General features: G+C 48.0%; 1 protein-coding gene across 1 annotated transcript in view; it reads left to right on the top strand.

Annotated features, from left to right (window-relative positions):
* Window positions 1-20,907, top strand: part of AARS (alanyl-tRNA synthetase) — a 29,281-nt gene extending 8,374 nt beyond the window's left edge. Inside the window, exons 3-21 of the mRNA XM_021715147.1 lie at window positions 1,352-1,540; window positions 2,134-2,279; window positions 4,778-4,969; window positions 5,844-5,988; window positions 6,643-6,788; window positions 7,362-7,470; window positions 7,916-8,066; window positions 9,086-9,210; window positions 9,637-9,781; window positions 10,605-10,783; window positions 12,984-13,097; window positions 14,172-14,378; window positions 14,840-15,024; window positions 17,159-17,267; window positions 17,932-18,045; window positions 18,629-18,748; window positions 18,882-18,968; window positions 19,374-19,487; window positions 20,369-20,907. Of these exons, the coding sequence (XP_021570822.1) occupies window positions 1,352-1,540; window positions 2,134-2,279; window positions 4,778-4,969; window positions 5,844-5,988; window positions 6,643-6,788; window positions 7,362-7,470; window positions 7,916-8,066; window positions 9,086-9,210; window positions 9,637-9,781; window positions 10,605-10,783; window positions 12,984-13,097; window positions 14,172-14,378; window positions 14,840-15,024; window positions 17,159-17,267; window positions 17,932-18,045; window positions 18,629-18,748; window positions 18,882-18,968; window positions 19,374-19,487; window positions 20,369-20,554 (2,763 nt within the window). The 3' untranslated portion in view covers window positions 20,555-20,907. The remainder of the gene's footprint in view (window positions 1-1,351; window positions 1,541-2,133; window positions 2,280-4,777; window positions 4,970-5,843; window positions 5,989-6,642; window positions 6,789-7,361; window positions 7,471-7,915; window positions 8,067-9,085; window positions 9,211-9,636; window positions 9,782-10,604; window positions 10,784-12,983; window positions 13,098-14,171; window positions 14,379-14,839; window positions 15,025-17,158; window positions 17,268-17,931; window positions 18,046-18,628; window positions 18,749-18,881; window positions 18,969-19,373; window positions 19,488-20,368) is intronic.
* Window positions 20,908-23,042: the final 2,135 nt, after the last annotated feature.

Below are 23,042 nucleotides of genomic sequence, written 5' to 3'. Positions count from 1 at the left end.
GTCGGGGTCTTATTCTGTCACCAGACTGGAGTGCAGTGGTATGATCACGGCTCGCTGCAGACTTGACCTCCTGGGTTCAGGCTCCTGAGTTGTTGGGACTACAGGCACATACCACCATGCTTGGCTAATTTTTTTTTTTTTTGTAGAGATAAGGTCTTGTTACATGCCTATGCTTGTCATGAACTCATGGCCTCAAGCAATTGGCCTCCCAAAGTGCTAGAATTGGGGCATGGAACCAGCCCAGAATTTTTAATTTTTTAAAATATTAATTACTGGCTGAGGTGAGTGGATTGCCTGAGCCCCTGGGTTCGAGACCCGCCTGGGCAGGCAAGACCTCATCTCTACAGTAAATCAAAAAATTAACTGGGCGTGGTAGCACGTGCCTGTAATTCCGGCTACTCGGAAGGCTGAGGCCGAAGGATCGCTGGAGCCCAGCAGGTCGAGGCTGCGGTGGCCGGGAGCGGCCACTGCACTCCAGTCTGGGCAACAGAGTGAGACTCCAACTCAAAAAAATAAATAAATTTTAAAAATATTAATTACTAGTTATGTAACTTTAATTTTAAGTAATTTAATTTTACGTGGTCACACGTGTCTAGTGGTTACCAAATTGGACGGCACTGAATTGAACAGGTCCAGTGGAAAAAATAAGGCCAAGTCACACAAATAACAATGACCTATCAAAGTATGACTTGATAAATCCTCAGGGCCAGGTCATACTATCTCCCAGTACATCCAGTCATTCATCAGTGTGCTGTTATTCCCTTAATATGTCTCATTTTTTCTTCATTATCACCTTTACTACTAAACAAGCATACCAATTTTTAGAATAAGTTCTTTCAGAAACATGATAGAAGTTCTCAACGTTGGAGACTTGTGAAAAAACACAGGTTTCACCACATGAACCATTTTAGCTCAGTTCTGGCTGGCCCTTCCTCTTTGCAGTGGTGGAGATTACTAGGGAACTAGATGCAAGGAGAGGCTACTTCAGATAGGCTACCTCTGCTTTGGCTCCATTAGGCCAACTGCTTCTGACACATGTCTATATTCCAGGCTTGTTAGATCACAAACTACCCTGAATTGTACATCACATCTTTAAAATAGAAAATTTTTTTAAAAAGATTACAAACTATCCAGTTTGTTTGTGGTGTCTTCCTGTCAGTGTGTGGCTGCCTAGCATGACCAGCAGCTCTTTAAAAGTTGAACTAGGCCAGATGCAAATCTCAATACTTTGGGAGGCTGAGGTGGGAGGATCGCTTGAGTCCAGGAGTTCAAGACTAGCCTGGACAACATAGCAAGATCCTGTCTCTTAAAAAATTTTTAAAAAAATTAAACATTCCCCTTCTTCTTTTAGTTCAAACCCATCTTCCTGAACACTATTGACCCATCTCACCCTATGGCAAAGCTGAGCAGAGCTGCAAATACCCAAAAGTGCATCCGGGCAGGAGGCAAACACAATGACTTGGACGATGTGGGCAAGGATGTCTATCATCACACTTTCTTTGAGATGTTGGGCTCTTGGTCTTTTGGAGATTACTTCAAGGTAAGCTTGAAGCCAGAGAACTGCTGGGGTTTTCAGTTGAGGGAAATGAGTTATAATTTTGCTTTTTTAAAAATATGCACCATCATCTAGAAGATTTAGAGGTGATGGGCATTTACTAATTCTAAGACTTCCTGGAAGTAATACCTGTAATTTGATGATTTCAGTTTATATTTGGGTTTCTTTTTTTTTTTTTTTGAATTGGAGTCTCACTCTGTCGCCCAGACTGGAGTGCAGTGGCCGCTCCCGGCCACCGCAGCCTCGACCTGCTGGGCTCCGGCGATCCTTCCACCTCAGCCTTCCAAGTAACTGGAACCACAGGCGCACGCTACCACGCCTGGCTAATTTTTTTTTTTTTATTTATTGTAGAGATGAGGTCTCGCCAAGTTGCCCAGGCGAGTCTCGAACCCACGAGCTCAGGCAATCCAGTCACCTCGGCCTCCCAAAGCGCTGGTATTACAGGCTGAGCCACCGAGCCCGGCTGATATTGTAGTTTTTTATTTATTTTCCTAGGATCTGGTCTTTTCCTAATCATACTAAATAAATAGATTTTGGTTTTGTCGTATTTCATATCTTTCTTTTTGTTCTTTTTGTAGGAATTGGCATGCAAGATGGCTCTGGAACTTCTCACCCAGGAGTTTGGCATTCCAGTTGAAAGACTTTATGTTACTTACTTTGGTGGGGATGAGGCAGCTGGCTTAGAACCAGACCTGGAATGCAAACAGATCTGGCAAAATTTGGGGTAAGAATGCAACTCAACTGGTTGCTTTTTACATATTTTTAAAAATTGTGTATATGAGGCATATGTTGTAAAAATTCAAACTGTATAGAAATGTGGAAAACAGGAAGTGGGCCAGGCATGGTGGCTCATGCCTATAATCTCAGCACTTTTGGAGGTGGAGGCAAGAGGATTGCCTGAGGCCAAGGATTTGAGACCAGCCTGGGCAACATGGCAAGACCTAGTCTCTACAATAAATAAAATAATTAGCCAGGCGTGGTGATGCACACCTATGGTTACAACTGCTTGGAAGGCTGAGGCAGAAGGATTACCTAAGCCCAGCAAAGGGAGGCTATGGTAGCTGTGAACATGCCATTGCACTCCAGCCTGGGTAACAGAGTGAGACTGCTATACAAAAAGAAAAAAAGAAAAGAAAAGAAAGAAAATAGGAAGTGAATGTCCTTAAGATTAACCATTGGCCGGGCTCGGTGGCTCAGCCTGTAATCCCGCGCCTTTGGGAGGCTGAGGTGAGTGGATTGCCTGAGCCCGTAGGTTCGAGACCCGCCTGAGCAGCGAGACCTCGTCTCTACAATAAATCAAAAAATCAGCCGGGCGTGGTAGCGCATGCCTGTAATTCCAGCTACTTGGAAGGCTGAGGCGGAAGGTTCGCCGGAGCCCAGCAGGTCGAGGCTACGGTGGCCAGGAGTGGCCACTGCACTCCGGTCTGGGCGACAGAGTGAGACTCCAACTCAAAAAAAAAAAAAAAAAGATTAACCATTAATAGTTTGACACCCCGTGTATAATCTTCCAGGCATTGTTCATATTTCTGTAACCTTGTATGTATGTGTCTTTGTCACCAGAGTGGTAGTCTTCTCTTCATATGAAACAGTTTATTTCTTATGGAAATGTAATGGCATCAAACAGGACTAGAAAAAGGAAGTTTTTTTTTTAAGCATAATATAATTCTAAAGTATAATCACATAATATGAAAGCTAACACAATAGATGAGCTATATGTGTTCTGTGCTTTGAACTTAATAGAATTTGGGAAGTGCTGCACCAAGGGGAATCTGAATGTGGGGATGGTATACTCTCTATAGATAGCTGGGCTGCCCATGATGTCCTTGTCTCATTTTCTTGTTCTTATTGCTTAACTCTCTTGTCCTTTAGTGCATAGCCTTCTTACTGTACTTGGAAGTGGGGTGACTTCTCCATGTTGTTTTCTTGTTTCCTTATTTTATTCCAATCCCGCTATCCCTTTTACTTGGTTTAAAATTCCTACTTGACTAGACTGTATAGTCTGAATGTACTTGGACACTTTGGGTAGTCACACTTATAAAAGTTAAATATTAACCTTGACCTTGACTTTTTTTTTTTTTGGAGTTGTAGTCTCACTGTGTTGCCCAGACTGGAGTGCAGTGGCACAATCATGGTTCTCAGCAGCCTTGACCTGGTTGGGCTCAGGTGATCCTTCCAAGTAGCTGAGACTACAGATGCAAGCCACTACAACTAACTTACTTTTTTTATTTATTGTACAGACGAAGTCTCACCATGTTGCCCAGTCTAGTCTCAAACTCCTGGGATCAGGCAATCCTCTTACCGTGGCTTTATGCTGGGATTACAGGAATGAGCCACTGCACTTGGACTTTTTTTTTTTTTGAGTTGGAGTCTCACTCTGTCACCCAGACTGGAGTGCAGTGGCCGCTCCCGGCCACTGCAGCCTCTACTTACTGGGCTCTGGCGATCCTTCCACCTCAGCCTTCCAAGTAGTTGGAACTACAGACGCGCGCTACCATGCCTGGCTAATTTTTAATTTTTATTGTAGAGATGAGGTCTCGCCAAGTTGCCTATGCAGGTCTCGAATCCACAGGCTCAGGCAATCCACTCACCTCAGCCTCCCAAAGCGCTGGGATTACAGGCTGAGCCACCGAGCCCGGCCTGCACTTGGACTTGACCTTGCCTTTTTAAATTCTGTTTTATTTGGCTTCATGTACTGTATAGCTGCACTTTTTTAGTATTCTGTTATTTAGCAACTTTCTTTGGAAATGCTTAAATCTTATTAAACTCTCTTTGGTATCATTTTAAGGTAAAAGATGACTAAATTAGGGTATAGAGAAGTGATTTTAATCAGTAACTTTTTGAACACTTATACCGTCTTACCATATAGTCATTTTGAAAAATGAAGAAACATTTGCAAAGAAAATAGTTGCTAAATTCTGGCCATATTCAGCATAAACATTTTCATTTTCATGTGTTCCTTTCTAGGCTTGATCCATATCTTTGCATATTTTTATTGAGTTATGATCATAACATATGTGTATTTTGTATTCTGTTGTAGTCACTCTTAAAGGAGTCACATTCTGCTTCCTTTGCAGGCTTTGTGTATAGGCTTAGCAGTAGTAACTGCCAAAGGGTGGACCTTCTTTACCAGAAGTCATAAGTATTTCTTTTGTGGTGGATGCAAGTCTGGGCAGAATCTTTGTCAGTGGCAATAACTGGACTTATCTCCTCTGCTCTATACAGCCTGGATGACACCAAAATCCTCCCTGGCAACATGAAGGATAACTTCTGGGAGATGGGTGACACAGGCCCATGCGGACCCTGCAGTGAGATCCACTATGACCGGATTGGGGGCCGAGATGCTGCACACCTCGTCAACCAGGACGACCCCAATGTGCTGGAGATCTGGAACCTTGTATTCATCCAGTATAACAGGTGGCCTTGGCATCCTGCTCCATTCCTGCCAAGTGCAGTACTTGTGCTTGAGCTGAGCAGAGAAAGAGGAACTTGGCTTGCATGGCTGTCTTCTTGGCTAAAGGCTCTTTCCTAATCCTCTAGAGCTGAAGCAGACTCTGGAGGCATCATGGAATCTTGCTGGCAAATTCTTTAACTTTTATTTCTTAAGTTACCCCTCTGATCTCTTGGACAGGTCTGGCCCAATCTTTTATGAACTAGTCTTATCCCACATAATACCTTCTTGAGGGCTATTCTCATAATGTCATTCTTACTATAATTTGGGCTCTGTTTTTTTTGTATGTTTGTTTGTTTTTGAGTTGGAGTCTCACTCTGTTGCCCAGGCTGGAGTGCAGTGGCACACTGCTCACGGCCACAGCAGCCTCAACCTGCTGGGCTCAGGCGATTCTTCAGGCTCAGGCGATTCTTCAGGCTCAGGCAATTCTTCTGCCTCAGCCTTCTAAATAGCTGGAACTGCAGGCGTGGGCCACCATGCCCAGCTAATTTTTTTGTTTATTGTAGAGATGAGGTCCCGCCATGTTGCTCAGGCTGGTCTGGAACCTATGAGCTCAGGAAATCCTCTCGCCTCCACCTCCCAAAGTGCTGGTATTATAGGCGTGAGCCACCACGCCTGGCCTTGGGCTCTATTTTAAAGCTCATTCCTTGAAGCTTGTCTCTTAAATGGACCCCCAAGTACTTTCCCTTCCTTTCTCCCTCTACTTCCCTCTTCCCATGAAACCAGGCAGAGGCAAATAATCACAGCCTGCAACCTGTGCTATGAGCTTTAACTAGCAGGAACTGGATTGGTGGCAGCCTGAGTCCTTGCTTTAACTTCCTTTTCCTCTGGATCATGCAGGGAAACTGATGGTGTTCTGAAACCTCTCCCCAAGAAAAGCATTGACACAGGGATGGGCCTGGAGCGACTGGTGTCTGTGCTGCAGAATAAGATGTCCAACTATGACACTGACCTTTTTGTTCCTTACTTTGAAGCCATTCAGAAGGTATTGGTCCTGTTGCAAACATTGCAAATTTCTATGGAGGTTTCCAAGCTGGACTCTTAGCAGTGCTGTCAAAGATAAAGTGACCATTTACTTTGCCAGCCAGGGTTACCCGCTGACACCTGCCTGCTTCATTGTTAATAATACGAGGCTTTAGGCACAGGCAGTATAATTTGTTGAGTGTAGGGGACTGGCTGGAGTCTCTGCTTCCCCACTGTCACTGTTCTTGGGGTTATAGGATCTGGCAAGATGAACATCCTTTCTCCTAATGCTCCTCATTCTCAGGGAAGGCAGCACCAGAAGGACAGCTTTCTTTTTTTTTCTTTTGAGTTGGAGTCTCACTCTGTCACCCAGACTGGAGTGCAGTGGCTGCTCCCGGCCACCACAGCCTCGACCTGCTGGGCTCCCGTGATCCTTCCGCTTCAGCCTTCCAAGTAGCTGGAACTACAGGCGTGCGCTACCGTGCCCGGCTCATTTTTGATTTATTGTAGAGATGAGGTCTCACCAAGTTGCCCAGGCGGGTCATGAACCCACGGGCTCAGGCAATCCACTCACCTCAGCCTCCCAAAGGCGCAGGATTATAGTCTGAGCCACCGAGCCCGACTAGAAGGACAGCTTTCTAATGGACTGCCTCCTGGTTCTTACTCTTACCTGTAGGGCACAGGTGCCCGGCCATACACTGGAAAAGTTGGTGCTGATGATGCTGATGGGATTGACATGGCCTACCGGGTGCTGGCTGACCATGCCCGGACCATCACTGTGGCTCTGGCTGATGGCGGCCGGCCTGACAACACAGGGCGGGGGTATGTATGCTGTACACTGGGCGGCGTTTGGACTGATACCATGTGTTTTATGACTCTATAGAACTTAAAGCCATACTTTATTATAACTTCCTTTGTCTTCTGGGTAGTTGGAAGGATTCCCTCCTTTTTGTTGAAGGGAGTTTCAGCTCATGTTAAAGAGTTGTTATATATTAAATCGTTGCTTTAAAGTACAAGATGACAAAGTTATCTGATAGGATACAGGTCCAACAGGCACAGGGTAGAAGTGAGTGACGACTAGCCCCAGGAAGCTCCATTACTGACAGGAAGGACCTGGGGTCTTAACATCAAGTACACATCTGGTCTATACTCCTTGCCTCTCTGGGTAGCTGGACATGGAAGAAGAACAAGCCAGGGTTTACTCTAGGTATTTTTTAGTATGTTACTGAGTTTTATGCTGGAATGAAAAAAGAAGCAGGCTTAGGATAAAAGAAAGTCTCCAAAAGAGCAAGACGGAAGTTGGTCATGTTGCTTTGGGCAGAGTCCAAAGGATTCACTACAAAACCCTCAGCTGGGAGTGTTGTCTAGCAGGGGACTAGTTTCTACTTCTTACAGGTATGTGTTAAGACGGATTCTCCGCAGAGCTGTTCGATACTCCCATGAGAAGCTCAATGCCAGCAGGGGATTCTTTGCTACATTAGTAGATGTCGTCGTCCAGTCCCTGGTAGGTGTGCATCCCTGCTTCCCTCCTTTGTGCTGAAGCAGTACATTAAGAGGGATAGGGTGAGAGATAACATACTGTTAATGAGCAGTTTTTTTGATTTGGAGTCTCACTCTGTTGCCCAGGCCGGAGTGTAGTGACATGCTCACGGCCACCACAGCCTTGACCTGCTGGGCCTAGGTTATCCTTCCACCTCAGCCTTCCAAGTAGCTGGGACTACAGGCGTGCACCACCATACCCAGCTAATTTTTTGATTTGTTGTAGAGATGAGGTCTTGCCAAGTTGGCCAGGCTGGTCTTGAACCTGTGGACTCAGGCAATTCTCTCACCTCGGCCTCCCAAAGTGCTGGGATTATAGGCGTGAGCCACTGCATCTGGCAATGACCAGTTTTAAGAGGGGCCGTGGAATAGTGCCTGGCTTCAATGAGCCCCCGTTTCTCCTTTGTCAGGGAGATGCATTTCCTGAGCTGAAGAAGGACCCAGACATGGTGAAGGACATCATTAATGAAGAAGAAGTGCAGTTTCTCAAGACTCTTAGCAGAGGGCGTCGCATCTTAGACAGGAAAATTCAGAGCCTGGGAGACGGGAAGACCATTCCGGGTAAGGACCAGTTTGTGCCCTTGTGTTCCATCTTTTTGGGAAAGGCATGCCCTTTTTACATACTGACAGTGGGCTCCCGTGTCTCCAAAGCTGAGTATAGCTTGGTTAAACTGCTTTTGGTGTAAACTAGAATTTATAGTAAAATTGTAAAAGTAAAATACATTATTGTGGTTTTTCAAATAACACTGAATACAGCAATATTCAAAAAGTGAAAATCCTCTTTCCTTAACTCATTTCTCAGAGGTAACAACTCTTAAGAGTTTAGTGTATAACTACTTAGGATTGTTCCCTGTTTGCACTCAAATATACGTGTAGGTATTTGCGTGTGTTAAAGCAAAAATGGGAACAACATTTGTATATACTATTTTGCAACTTGTTTTATTTTTCACTAGATGGGATAATTAATTCTAAAAATGTTGTTTTCTTTTCATTGAAGTATAATGTACAAGAGGAAAGCTTGATGGATTTTCACAAACCGAACACGTTTATGTCAGATCAAGAAACAGAATTTTACCAGGAGGCCCTTGTACTTCCTCCAGATCAACTCAGAAAGATTTGCTGGATTTTCTGACAGTCACACGGGGCCAAAACTGACTTGCTTTGTCTCTTTAATGCCTTTTGTTAGTCCCAGTATCCTCCTCGGAGAGCTTGGCATGGAAAAGAGGGAGCCATCTCTGCTTTTTGTTTGTTTGGTTTTTTTGAGTTGAAGTCTCACTCTGTTGCCCAGGCTGGAGTGTAGCGGCATGCTCACGGCCACCACAGCCTTGACCTGCTAGACTCAGGTTATCCTTCCACCTCAGACTTCCAAGTAGCTGAAACCACAGGCATGTGCCACCATGCCCAGCTGAGTTTTTTTGATTTATTGTAGAGATGAAGTCTTGCCATATTGCTCAGGCTGGTCTCAGACCCCTGAGCTCAGGTAATCCTCCCACCTCTGCCTCACAAAGTGCTGGTATTACAGGCATGAGCCACCACACCTGGCTTTTCCTGTTTTAACACATCTCTTCTGTGTTGTGTAGGAGACACTGCATGGCTCTTGTATGACACCTATGGGTTTCCAGTGGATCTCACCGGGCTGATTGCTGAAGAGAAGGGCCTGGTGGTAGATATGGATGGTTTTGAAGAGGAGAGGAAACTGGCCCAGGTAAAGAATTTGTAGAGTGTGCAGGAAACCCAATACCCGCCAAACCAGGACTTGGCTACAAAGCAAACATGACTTTCTTTCCATTAGAGTCATTGAAATTCTTTTTTCCCTAAACCAGTGGTTCTCAACTAAGGGCAATTCTGCCTCCCAGGAGCCACTTAGCAATAATGCTTGAAGATGTTTGTGGTTTCCACAACTAGGGATGAGATGTTACTGTCATCTAGTTGGTAGAGGTCAGGGATGCTGCTTGGTATCCCATGTTGCAAGAAGACACCCCCCACGGCAAAGAATTATCTGGTCCCAAATGATAATAGTGCTGAGACTGAAAAGCCCTGTTGTAAAGCTTTATTCTGGGCATAATTCGGCAAGTTTGAGTTCTTCGGAGTTCTTTTGCCCCTACCTTATGCTTGTTTTTTTCATTGGCAGCTGAAATCCCAAGGCAAGGGAGCTGGTGGGGAAGACCTCATTATGCTGGACATTTATGCTATTGAAGAGCTCCGGGCAAAAGGTCTGGAAGTCACAGACGATTCCCCGAAGTACAATTACCATTTAGACGCCAGTGGTAACTACGGTATGTTACTGTGTTCCTTCCACTCTGAGCTTTCAGCCCCTTATTTGGGGGTTTTGAGAGCTCTGTGACAGCCTCCCCTGTAGTGCTATACAGTCATGCTGTGCACTTTTATACTCATGGGCACCCTAGGCTGGTGGGGTTTTTTAAACTCTTTATTTTGAAATAATTATAGGAAGTTGTAAAAAAAAAAAAAAAAGATTTGTAGAAGGTTCTGTGTCCCCTTCACCATTTCCTCTAATTGTAACATCTTGCAGGAAACCTGATAATTGACCTTGATACAATCTACAGGAGCTATTGAATTTTACCTTAGGATAATAGTATTCTGACATTGAGAAATATATAGGTATACAAATTTTTTATTTTTTATTTTTTGTCCTAGCAGAGAAGAACCTTATACATAAATCTATCTAAGCAAGCCCACAAAATAAATACACTGTTTGTGAACTGACCTTGGACTAGGGAATTTATTACTGATCTTAAAGATCTACTAATTAGAGTCACCAAGTCTCTGCTCAGCAGTCCAGAGTTCGGGTCCCAGTTTGCTCAGAACTGTCTCGGTTTTAACTCTGAAAGTCTGCATCCCAGGAAACCCCACAGTCCTAGAAATTGGGACAATTGGTCACCCTACTGCATGTTGCATTCTTTGGTGGAAAACCAGCATACTCATCCCTTTCATGGAGTCTAATGGGTTTGCTTCGAGAGTAATCAGACAATGGGGATCTAAGAAGAGTTTGAGAAACAGAATCGAGCAAAAAGCAGCTAAGAATGTATAAACAAACTCATTGACACTGCGGTCCCCCTTGTGTGCATTTCCACCGAGCAGTGTTTGAGAACACAGTGGCTACGGTGATGGCTCTGCGCAGGGAGAAGATGTTTGTGGAAGAAGTGTCCACGGGCCAGGAGTGTGGAGTAGTGCTGGACAAGACCTGCTTCTATGCCGAGCAAGGAGGACAGATCTATGATGAAGGATACCTGGTGAAGGTTGATGACAGCAGTGAGGATGTGAGCCAACAGTTCTTCCTTGCTAGCCAGGGAGGGCCAGGCTTGGAGCCCGGTTGCTGCTCTTGTTCTCAGTACTTCAGGTCCTGTGGAGCAGACCAACACACCTTTGGGTTGGGTTCCACTGTCAGTGTTTCTGAGCTGTTTGCTTGTTCCTGTTGCTTTTCAGGCCATTAGGTAGGAGTATCCTCACAGGAGTGTCTCTGTAGGCAGGGTGCAAGGTTTTGTTTTTTTTTTAAGTTGGAATCTCACTCACCCAGACTGGAGCGCAGTGGCCGCTCCCGGCCACCGCAGCCTCGACCTGCTGGGCTCCGGCCATCCTTTCCCCTCAGCCTTCCAAGTAAGTGGAACTACAGGCGCACGCTACCACGCCCAGCTCATTTTTATTTATTGTAGAGATGAGGTCTCGCCAAGTTGCCCAGGTGGGTCTCAAACCCGCAGGCTCAGGCAGTCCCCTCACCTCAGCCTCCCAAAAGTGTGAGATTACAGGCTGAGCCACCGAGCCCGGCTGGGTGTAAGGTTTGGACATACTCTTCTTATAAATAAGGAGAGGCAGCTGTCTGAAGGGCAGACATCCTTGTAAAAACAGCCTCTAGCTCTGCCACTGCTGAATTTGGTCTTGGTCCCTGGGCTTCAGGGTCCTTACAATGGCTTTCAAAAGAGTGTGTGGTGTGTGTATGTGCATATATATTTATTTGTCTGTAATGACATTGGTGTTCTACACACACACACACACACACACACACACACACACACACACACACCCCATTAAAGAATGTCTTAGAGGCTGGGTGCAGTAGCTCACACATAATCTCAGTACTTTAGGAGGCTGAGGTGAGAGGATTGCTTGAGTCCAGGAGTTCGAGACCAACCTAGGCAACATAGTGAGACCTCACCTCTACAAAATATGTATATATAAAATATAAAATGGAGCTGGGTTCGGTGGCTCAGCCTGTAATCCCTTGCCTTTGGGAGGCTGAGGTGAGTGGATTGCCTGAGCCCTCGGGTTCGAGACCCGCCTGGGCAGCGAGACCTCATCTCTACAATTAATCAAAAAATCAGCCGGGCGTGGTAGCACGCACCTATAATTCCAGCTACTCGGAAGGCTGAGGTGGGAGGATCGCCGGAGCCCAGCGGGTTGAGGCTGCGGCGGCTGGGAGCAGCCACTGCACTCCAGTCTGGGCGACAGAGTGAGATTCCAACTCAAAAAAATATATATATATATAAAATGTATGGCCTATGGTCATATATATGTATATATATATACATATATATATTTATATACATAGATATAAAATATAAAATGTATGGCCTGTGGTCCCAGCTACTCAGGAGGCTGAGGCAGAAGGATCACCTGAGCCCAGGAGGTCAATTGCACTATAGCCTGGGCAGCAGAATTAAGATCCCAGTCAAAAAAAAAAGTGTCTTAGAGAATATATATGTGTTTGTGTATTCAATTCACATATGTAAAGGGAGAACTTTTATATATATATGAATTTGTATGTGTAAATATAAGAGAGAAGCTGGGTACGATGGCTCATGCCTATAATCCTAGCACTTTGAACATCTGAGGTGAGGATTGCCTGAGCCTAGGGGTTCGAGACCAGCTTGAACAACTTGGCAAGACCTCGTCTCTACAATAAATCAAAAAATTGGCCAGACATGAAAACGCATGCCTGTAGTTCCAGTTAGTTGGAAGACTGAGACAGAAGGATCGCCTGAGCCCAGCAGGTTGAGGCTGTGTTGGCTGTGAGTGTGCCGCTGCACTCAAGCCTGGGGGAAAGAGTGAGACTCCAACTAAAAAAAAAAAAAAAAATACACATATGAGAAAAAATGGATAGGGTTTTTTTGTATTGTTTATTTGTTTGTTTGTTTGAGTTGGAGTCTCACTCTATCGCCCAGGCTGGAATGCAGTGAGATACTCATGGCCACCCCAGTGTCAACCTGCTGGGCTCTGGCAATCCTTCTGCCTCAGCCTTCCAAGTAGCTGGAACTATACGCACATGGTACCATGTCTAATTTTTAAAATTTTTATTGTAGAGACTAGGCCTCACCAAATTGCCCAGGCTCGTCTTGAACTCATGGGCTCAGGCAGTCCACTAATATCAGCTTCCCAAATTGCTGGAATTACAGGCTGAGCCACCAAGCCCAGCCAGGTTTTTAAAGATTTACGTATTTATTGGTCTCCTCCTTGACTCCTTAGAAAACTGAGTTTACGGTGAAGAACGCTCAGGTGCGAGGAGGGTACGTGCTACATATAGGAACCATCTATGGCAACCTGAAGATGGGAGACCAGGTTCGACTGTTTATTGATGAGGTGAGTCAGGCTGTCCTGGCCTCTGCTGGATCTGGTGAGGAATCACCTCCTTCTCTGGCTTTCAGTTGGCTTGTTATTGTTAGCACTCCTAAGTGAAATTAGAAGTAGAGTGCAGGAGTGCATTTTATGGACTGTGAGTGAGATAACAAAGAGTTCAGTCTGTGTGTTCCCAGGTCAATGACTTCACCAGTGATTTTAGTTGAGATCCTTCAGACTTGTTTTCATGGATAGCTTTTCTCTCTCAAATACTTCTTCACAAGCCAGGGATCCTGAGTTAATTAAGAACTAGGCTCTGTTGCATATAACAGAACTCTAAAATAAGAGTAGCTGATGCAGAGGCTCAGCCCAGAGACACCTAGGGCTCAGCTTCTCCTCACCTGTCGCTCCACTCTCATTGCTGGGGCGTTGCCCTTGATTTCAGGGTCCAAGATCCATTGTCTAGGCCAGAGGTTGGCAAACTTTTTTATAAAGGGGCAAATAGTAAAGATTTTTGGCTTTGTGGACTAGATGCTCTCGGTCGTGATTACTCAACTCCACCATTGCAGTGTACACGCAGCCATTGACAGTATGTAAGCAAGTGGGTGTGGCTATGTTCTAGTAATCCTATTTCTGAATATTTATAAAAACAGGCCAGGTGTTGTGGCTCATGCCTGTAATTCCAGCACTTTGGAAGGCTGAGGCAGGAAGACTGCTTGAGCTCAGTAGTTCCAGGCTGCAGTGAGCTATGATTGTACCATTCATGTCTACCTGGGTAACCAAGTAAAACCCTGTCTCAAACAAAACAAAAAACCAAAACAGGTGACAGGCCAGATTTGGTCTATAGGCCATCGTTTGCCAATTGCTGTTCTAGGTTGTGGAAGATGAAGGGGACATGTACTACTTCTCCTGACCTGTTGACCAGAGCGTAGTCACAAGGTCACACTTTGCTGTAGGGAAGCTGGGAAATGTTATCTTTATTCTGGGCAGCCATGTGTCCAACTAAAGATTCTAGTACTGGTGGTGAAGAGAACAGGTACTGGGGACAACCAGCAATCTGTTACAGACCTCTTCACCAGCCCCCTCTGTCCTTTGCAGCCCCGACGGAGACCCGTCATGAGCAACCACACAGCCACCCACATTCTGAACTTCGCCCTGCGCTCAGTGCTTGGGGAAGCTGACCAGAAAGGCTCACTGGTTGCTCCTGATCGCCTTCGGTTTGACTTCACTGCCAAGGGAGCCATGTCCACCCAACAGATCAAGAAGGCTGAGGAGATTGCTAACGAGATGATTGAAGCAGCCAAGGTAGGCTGGACTACATCTGAATTCATGGATCACAACCCTTAATCCTTCCCACAGTAGGAGGCTCCAGTCCAAATGCTGCCACACTGTTGGACCAGATTCTGTCCTGCACATCGATTTGTTCAAAGCAGTGATTCTCAGACTGTGTTTGTAGGGGGTTGTGGAGTTGTTGGGTAGAATGGGGAGGGAAGGTCTCTGCACACCCCCTCCTTAGGACGTCCAGAACTCTTCTACTTATTTCTACTTACATATAAGAGTTGTTTCACAGTTTAGCAAAATAGTTGGAGATTCCCATCCTCATGCCCTTGACTTTGTACAAGATGCATTGTGGCTCAGAGCCCGTGCCTGGCAGGTCTGGTTCAGAAACCCAGAGACCTGCCTGCAGGACTACATCCTCCTGGCTGCTTTTTACTGCATCTTCAGGGATCTTTTCCAGCTTTTTTTCTGGTTTCTTTCTATGGCAGCCCGTCTACACCCAGGATTGTCCCCTGGCAGCAGCGAAAGCCATCCAGGGCCTGCGGGCTGTGTTTGACGAAACCTACCCTGACCCTGTGCGAGTCGTCTCCATTGGCATCCCAGTGTCTGAGTTGTTGGAGGACCCCTCTGGTCCTGCTGGCTCCCTCACGTCTGTTGAATTCTGTGGGGGAACGTGAGTACCATGGAGGGGCAGTAGTACCTACCTTTTATTAACCTGGCATCACCCTTTGAGAATGTGGCTCTCATTTTTCTTTTCTTTTTTTTTGAGTCAGTCTCACTCTGTTGCCCAGGCTATAGTGCAGTGGCATGCTCACAGTCATCACGGCCTCGACCTGCTGGGCTCAGGTGATCCTTTCACCTCAGCCTTCTAAGTAGCTGGAACTACAGGCACACACCACTATGCCCGGCTAATTTTTTTATTTAATGTAGAGACAAGGTCTCGCCAAGTTGCCCAGGCTGGTCTCGAACCTGTGGACTCAGGCAATCCTCTTGCCTCTGCCTCCTAAAGTGCTGGGATTACAGGCATGAGCTACCATGCCTGGTTGACAGCTTTTATTTTTCTAAGGTTGAAGTCCTCAGAAATGCAGTTGCCAGCTGGACACTGTGGCTCATGTCTATAATCCTAGCACTGTGGGAGGATTGCTTGAGCCCAGGAGTCCAAGACCAACCTGGGCATCATAGTGAGACCTTCTCACTACAAAAAATAAAAAATTAGCTGGGCATGGTGGTGCACACCTATAGTCCCAGCTACTCAGGAGGCTGAGGTGGAAGGATTGCCTGAGTCCAGGAGGCTGAGGCTGCAGTGAACCATGATTGTGCCACTGTGCTCTGGCCTGGGTGACAGAGACCCCCAACTCAAAAAAAAAAAGAGAGAGAGAGAGAGAGAAAAGAAATGCAGTTGCCAAATAGCATTCCCAGCATTCCCAAGAATCTTAGCATCTGGCTGCTCCAATCAGACCCCTCAGTGTCTGACATTAACATTTCCTGTGTTTGTAATGAAATGTTGCCCCCTTCCATTCCTGGCACCTCATCTAATTTCCTTTGCCAATTGGGCAGCATCTGGGGAATTCAGCCCCATTGTCTCAGAGCCTGGCAAGCCACATGGTTGACCCAGCTCCATTTGGGAGAACTACTGGTTTCTGCCAACTTGGATAGCTCTTGGGGTCTTTTGGGGAAGGTCATGGTGGTCTGGAAAGTTCCTGCTTCCAGAGGAAGCTTGGTGAAAAGAACATCCTTAAGGCCATGATCGAGCCCATCCTCAGCCTCCTGCAGGCCCCAGGCAGACCATGAGCAGGTAGGGTGTGTGGAGGGTAGGGTCAAGGCCAGGGGATCAAGTTCCAGTCCCAGCTGAATGGCCTTCACATGAGTCTCACTTCTGCCTGAATACTTGTTTGCTAACACTCCTTAAACCACAGGAAACAGCTCTCAAAAACTGTATACTGCTCTTAAAGAATGACTGCAAAAGTTACTGAGCGTTTGAGGTTATCTGAGCTACTGAGAAATAAAACCTATTTGTTTAAGGGTTTTGGTAAATTTTTTTAAATAATCATCTAATAGTCTCACCTGATGAGCAGGGATATAAAAATACAGTTCACATTCCACCACAGGACCAAAATTGTCATGTAAAGCCTAACAGCCATAATAATGTATTGGGTATTAGGGATTACAGACTACTTTCATGTTTGCCTCATTTGATTTTCACAGCAGCCATATGAGGGAGAGTTGTCCACATTTATATATGAGAAAACTGAAGCTCAGAGAACTAGTGTCATGCTCAATGTCAGAATACTCTCAAGCCAGGTATGGTGGCTCATGCCTGTAATCCCAGCACTTTGGGAGGCCACGTCAGGAGGATTGCTTGAGCTCAGAAGTTTGAGACCAGCCTGGGCAATATAGTGAAACCTCATCTCTACCCCCTGATATATATGTATATTTATGTGTGTGTATAATTTTAGCCAGGCGTGGTGATGTGCGCCTGTAGTCAAGCTGAACCATATCACGCCACTGCACTCCAACCTGGGTGACAGAGTGAGACCTTGACTCAAAAAAAAAAAAAAAAAATCTAAGCCCAGGCTTTCTCTGAGTCTCTTCCCATTCCTGCTCTTCCCTTGTCCTTGTGTAGCCAGAACTATGTTCTAAAGTCCCCTTAAACATGAAGGGCTGTTACCCACTGTTACCTTGAGTGCTTCCTTGGAAGGGATGACCTCACAGGGCTTGTGCATCCCAGCCAAGGGAACCCAGGGTGCAGGGCAGAGACCAGGGTGCCTAGGCCCCCTCTACCACAAACTTTGTGTTCTGCCATTCAGGCACCTGCGGAACTCGAGTCACGCAGGAGCTTTTGTGATTGTGACTGAAGAAGCCATTGCCAAAGGTATCCGGAGGATTGTTGCTGTCACAGGTGCTGAAGCCCAGAAGGTGAGGGGACCTGGCTGGTATGTGGCCTATTTGAACAAGGCAAGAGGGGCACAGTCTGCCCATCCATAGAACAAACAGTACCCTTTGTGGCTGCTGCAGTCAGAAGAAAGTACAGACTGTGTGACACCAGATTGTAATCCAGTTACCACTGACTGGCAGAAGAAAGCTACCACCATGCAAGATTTCTCAGCTTTTGTGTTTTAGCTTTTAAAATATATGTCAATTCAGCCTTTGACCCCCTAATATGTCTGTGTAGAGAAAAGTAGCCACAGTTCTGCCGTGGCTTCTGGGATCCCTACCACTTGTCCACATATCCCTGAGGGTGTGCCTAGTCTGTATAGCAGATGACAGGTGGTCTGGGGCTTTGCTGACTTTTGGTGGAGCCTGAGGGGTAGCCATTTCATGGGGTGAAAAGAACTTCTTGATGGGTGAGTTCTCAGTCACCCCCTGAACCTGACTTATGGTGCAGCCTTCGCTGGCCAGGTGTGAGGAAGGTACGCCTTTCTAGGGCATGAGGCTGCTAGCACTTGCTCCCTGCAGGAAAGAAACTTCTATCTTGGATGTGGCGTAAGCTGCCATCAGGGTTTCCAAATCTGTTTACACAAAATAGTGAGGCTGAAAGTTCCCTGCACCAGAGCCTATAACTCTGATTGTCACCTCCCAGGCCCTCAGGAAAGCAGAGAGCTTGAAGAAATTGCTCTCTGTCATGGCAACCAAAGTGAAGGCTCAGAGTGTGCCAAACAAGGATGTGCAGAGGGAGATCGCGGACCTTGGTGAGGTAGGCTGGTCTCCTCCCTCCTTGGGCCTGCTGAGCCTTGGACCTGATGAATAAGACACTTCCTATTTTTGAGGAAATCTCACTCAAGCCAGTCAGGTCCTGGTGCTTAGTGGAAGGGCCTTTCGGCTAACTGCTGTCCTGCAGCCTTGCACAGGGGACCACAGGTGTCCTGTCCTGTGAATCCCTGGATGCTGTCTGCTGCTCCCATCGCTACTGGTGGGAGAGCTCGGCCCAGGCATGAGTAGGCGCTGGGGCTGAGGGAGGCGGGGAAGGTGCTGTGGCTGCCCGCTGTTTCCAGGTTGTTCTTACTTGGGGTTGCCCGGAAACCCATCAGGCTGTGTTCACAGCCAGGTAAGGGCCAGGCCCTGCACAAGAGCCTGGCTTTTTCTTTCTGTCTACCCTGCTTCTCACAACTGCGGCAGCTGCTCCTAAAGTGGTGGGTCCCAAGGCTGGTGGATTCCTCGTGTTAGTTTTCTCTCCTTTCCCAACACTGGTCAGGGAGGACTTTGGTTCAAAGCCGGCAGGGTGGGATTGGCTGGACCCTCACATCCTAGCTCCAGATGGTCTTTGGTTCTGGTTCCAGGCCCTGGCCACCGCAGTCATCCCCCAGTGGCAGAAGGACGAATTGCGGGAGACCCTCAAGTCCCTAAAGAAGATCATGGATGACCTCGACCGGGCAAGCAAAGCCGATGTGCAGAAGCGAGTGAGTTCCAGCAGTGCTGGCGGCTGGAAGGAGGCCAGGAGGGTTTCCTGGGCAGAGGTGGTCAGGATGCTGTCTCAGTCTCAGGGACTGGACTTGGGGCCTGAGCCTCTCTCTGGGATTGTTTCTCTTGCAGGTGTTGGAGCGGACAAAGCAGCTCATCGACAACAACCCCAACCAGCCCCTCGTCATCCTGGAGATGGAGAGCGGTGCCTCGGCCAAGGCAACCCAGGGCTGGGGTCCCTTTCTCTCTGGGTCTCTTCAGCTCTCTGGTGGTCTGAGCTGCCTGGTCGCCTACGGGCCCAACTGTCTGGGGTGGGGTTAGGCTGAGCCATGGAGATACCTGGTGATTGGAGAGCTCCTGGCAGGGGGAGCAGCTACTGGAGGTGGGGGGAGGAGAAGCTCCTGGAGGGAGAAGGAACAGCTCCTGGAGGAAGGAGGCGAACCTCAGAGCCAGGGTAGGGGCCAGGCCATGTGCTGGGTCCTCCACACAGGCTCCCAGGGACAGCATCTGATGTCGGAGGGGGTGAGGGTGGCGCAGTGAGGACTGACCACTGCAGACTCTGCACGTATGGAGAGTGGGGCCCCCTTGCTAGGACCACGGCCTGACACCAGGTGCTCTCCACAGGCCCTGAATGAAGCCTTGAAGCTTTTCAAGACACATTCCCCCCAGACGTCTGCCATGCTCTTCACAGTCGACAACGAGGCTGGCAAGATCACATGCTTGTGTCAAGTCCCCCAGGTCAGAACTGCCTGCAGCCTTGTGCTCCAAGCCACACAAATCCCTGCACCAGCGGGAAGTGTCAGATCTGATGATTGTTGGCTGAGACCCATGTGTGTGCACCTGCAACCTGCATTTGAAACAGCCATTCTCTTGGCTGGGTGCAGTGACTCACACTTGTATTCCCAGCATTTTGGGAGGCTGAGACAGGAAGATTGCTTGTGCCCAGGATCCCAAGACCAGCCTGGGCAACATAGCGAGACCTCATCTCTATAAAAAATAATTTAGCCGGGCTCGGTGGCTCAGCCTGTAATCCCGCGCCTTGGGAGGCTGAGGTGAGGGATTGCCTGAGCCCGCGTGTTCGAGACCCGCCTGGGCAACTTGGCGAGACCTCATCTCTACAATAAATCAAAAATCAGCCGGGCGTGGTAGCATGCGCTGTAGTTCCAGCTACTTGGAAGGCTAAGGCAGAAGGATCGCCAGAGCCTAGCAGGTCGAGGCTGCAGTGGCCAGAAGTGGCCACTACACTCCAGTCTGGGCGACAGAGTGAGACTCCAACTCAAAAAAATAATTAAATAAATAATAATAATAATTTAAAAAAAGAAACAGCCATTCCCCTGCCCATCTGTTTGTCACCTTCACCAGTACCCCTCATTCTCAGGCCGCCTTACTGGTGATGTTTGACTGTCCAGCTGACACTGGCTCTGCCAGTCCGTCTTTCCTTGTACTGGCTGTGGCCGTGACTGCTCCCTTGTACCACCTGTAGAGTCTGCCTCCACCTCCAACAGCATCACCAGGGCAGGAGTGGGTGTCTGTGGCTCCTCCATCCTTTTTCTTTCCCTCCATTCCTCCCTCAACCTCATCCTCTGTCTTGACTTCCACTTCCCCTTCCTGTCTTCCAGAATGCGGCCAATCGGGGACTAAAAGCCAGCGAGTGGGTGCAGCAGGTGTCAGGCCTGATGGATGGCAAAGGTGGTGGCAAGGATGTGTCTGCCCAGGCCACTGGCAAGAACGTGGGCTGCCTGCAGGAGGCGCTGCAGCTGGCCACTTCCTTTGCCCAGCTCCGACTGGGGGATGTGAAGAACTGAGGGGAGGGGTGGTGGTGCTGGGGAGTCTCTCTCCCCCAACCCAGCACATCAGGCCAGCCAGGAGCTCTCCATCCGCCACAAGGACATTTGAATTTGGGGACCTTTAAACAGCCCCATCCGTCCTTCTAGCCCAGTAGTAACTGGAACGTACCTGGGAGCCGTCCTGTGACTCAATGCCCTACATTTCTGCCCTACGCGTCAGTACCGTCTGTGTAGAACCATGACCCCAGGATTGCACCTTCTCATCGTCACACTCGCATCTGTAGACACAACCCTCGAGACCCAGGCTTTGTGTTCTGCACGTAGGAGACATTTTTGCTGCAGAGAATAAAAGGACCATGTGCAATACTTGATGATGCTGTGTGATCTCTACCCTCCCCCCTCCCATTCTTTTATTCAACAAGTGCTCACGCTGTCCATCCAGGGATCCCCAGTTTGACAGCTCTTGGCTCCCTGGGTGTTTATTTTGTTTTTGTTTTTTTTTGAGTTGGAGTCTCACTCTGTCGCCCAGACTGGAGTGCAGTGGCCGCTCCCGGCCACCGCAGCCTCGACCTGCTGGGCTCCGGCAATCCTTTTGCCTCAGCCTTCTGAGTAGCCGGAATTACAGGCGCGTGCTACCACGCCTGGCTGATTTTTTGATTTATTGTAGAGATGAGGTCTTGCCTGCCCAGGCGGGTCTCGAACCCGCGGGCTCAGGCAATCCACTCACCTCAGCCTCCCAAAGGCGCGGGATTACAGGCTGAGCCACTGAGCCCGGCTCGCTGGATGTTTAAAACAAATGCTGTGGCTCCAGCTGGTTCCTGTAGTTCTCACGAGTGTAGCCCCAGAACCCCAATGGCCCCTAGGGATGCCTCAAGACGTCCGTGGAGGTGGAGGTGGAATCAGTGGATGAGACGGAAAGGGGCACTGAGAATTCAGTAGATGGCCTGAGGTTTCACTGGAAGCACAGAAGATCCTCTCAGAGCCTGTCTTAGGAGACCACCTCCTTGTTTTGGGCTTGTGTCCCTCCTCTCCCTGCCTTTGAAACTGTGAATGTGAGGTCAGAGGCCTTCTCTGACGTATTTAGATTCTTAGGGTATCACAGTTGCCTACTCCACTCAAATGATTACTCTATCATTCCTGCTTCCTAGGCCCAAAGATGGCGAGTGAGGATGGAGAACCTGCCCAGGCCCTGAGTCCAGTTCACCAAGTCTAATATCGGGTTTGGAAACAGCAGTGTGCAGGGAGGTTACAGGTACTGCTTGCCCACACAGACTCAGGCTGATTTTACGGTCTCCAGTTACAGCAGCTGGTCCTGAGGCCCAGGATCACCCTCTGCCCTGCTGACAGAGTGAGGGCAGGAGAAGCATGTCCGCTGGAGGTGGGGGGCTGTCCTCTTGTGGTGTGAGGGAAGTAGGTGGAGGGAGGAGGCTGTGGCCCTGGTTCAAGGTGCACATGCTAGGTGAGGAGTGTTAGGGATACAGAGGATTACACAGTCCAGTATGGGAGAGACATAATTCCACTCATTGATTTATCCATCCATTCATTCAATGAGTGTTCATGAAAGGGACTTTTCTACTTCAGTGTATGGGTACAGGCCCTGAACCGGAAGCCTGAGCAGCAACGGACACCATGCTGAGCACTTCGCTGTCACCACCCCCAAAGGACCTGCACCAACGGCCTCCACCCCACATTGAGCTAAGAAGCCAGAGCACCTGAGAGGATCCAGGGTGGCACACACAGAGCGGATGCGGTGGACAGCTGGGTTGGAACGGCTCTTTACAAACTTCCATGCAAGGGACTTTTCTAGTCGAGTGTATGGGTACAGGAGTGAACATGACAAAGTCCTTGTCTCTTGGGCAAGGCAAGGCAGTGGGGACCACATAAAATAGTCACAGCTGGGCACAGTGCCTCACGCCAAAGTCTGTCCCAGCACTTTGGGAGGCTGAGGAGGGAGGATCTTTTAAGGCCAGGAGTTCAAGACCAGCTTGGGCAACAAGCGAGACCCAGCCTACAAAAATAAAAATTAAAAATAAAAGCACTGTAGTTCCAGTTACTTGGAAGGCTGAGGCCGAAGGATCACCTAAGCCCAGAGGGTCAAGGCTGCGGTGGCCGTGAGCATGCTGCTGCACTCTAGTCTGGGCGACAAGAATGAGACTCCAACATACATACATACATACATACATAAAAGCAGTCAGGTGTGCTTGTGTGTGCCTGTAGTCCCTTCTACTCCGTAGGCTGAGGAGGGAGAATCACTTAAGCCCAGTTGTTTGAGGCTGCAGTAAGCCGTGATCGTGCCACTGCACTCCAGCCTGCGGGACAGTATAAATAAAATAGTTGCACAAACAATTGCAAGATTAGAATAATTACAGTCTTCACAAACGAAAGGAAGAAGACGTACGCCCTGAGATGGCCCTGGCCTGGCAGGCTAGAGGTCAAGCGGTACCAGGGCGGCCTGGCTGACCTCTGGTCGTCCTGGCCCCACTTCAGGGCTGCCTGGCTCGGCGGT

This window comes from Carlito syrichta, unplaced genomic scaffold, assembly GCF_000164805.1.
Source record: "Carlito syrichta isolate Samal-C Ts95f unplaced genomic scaffold, Tarsius_syrichta-2.0.1 Scaffold306734, whole genome shotgun sequence".
Classification (NCBI taxonomy): domain Eukaryota; kingdom Metazoa; phylum Chordata; class Mammalia; order Primates; family Tarsiidae; genus Carlito; species Carlito syrichta.
This window is presented reverse-complemented; position numbering and strand designations above follow the sequence as displayed.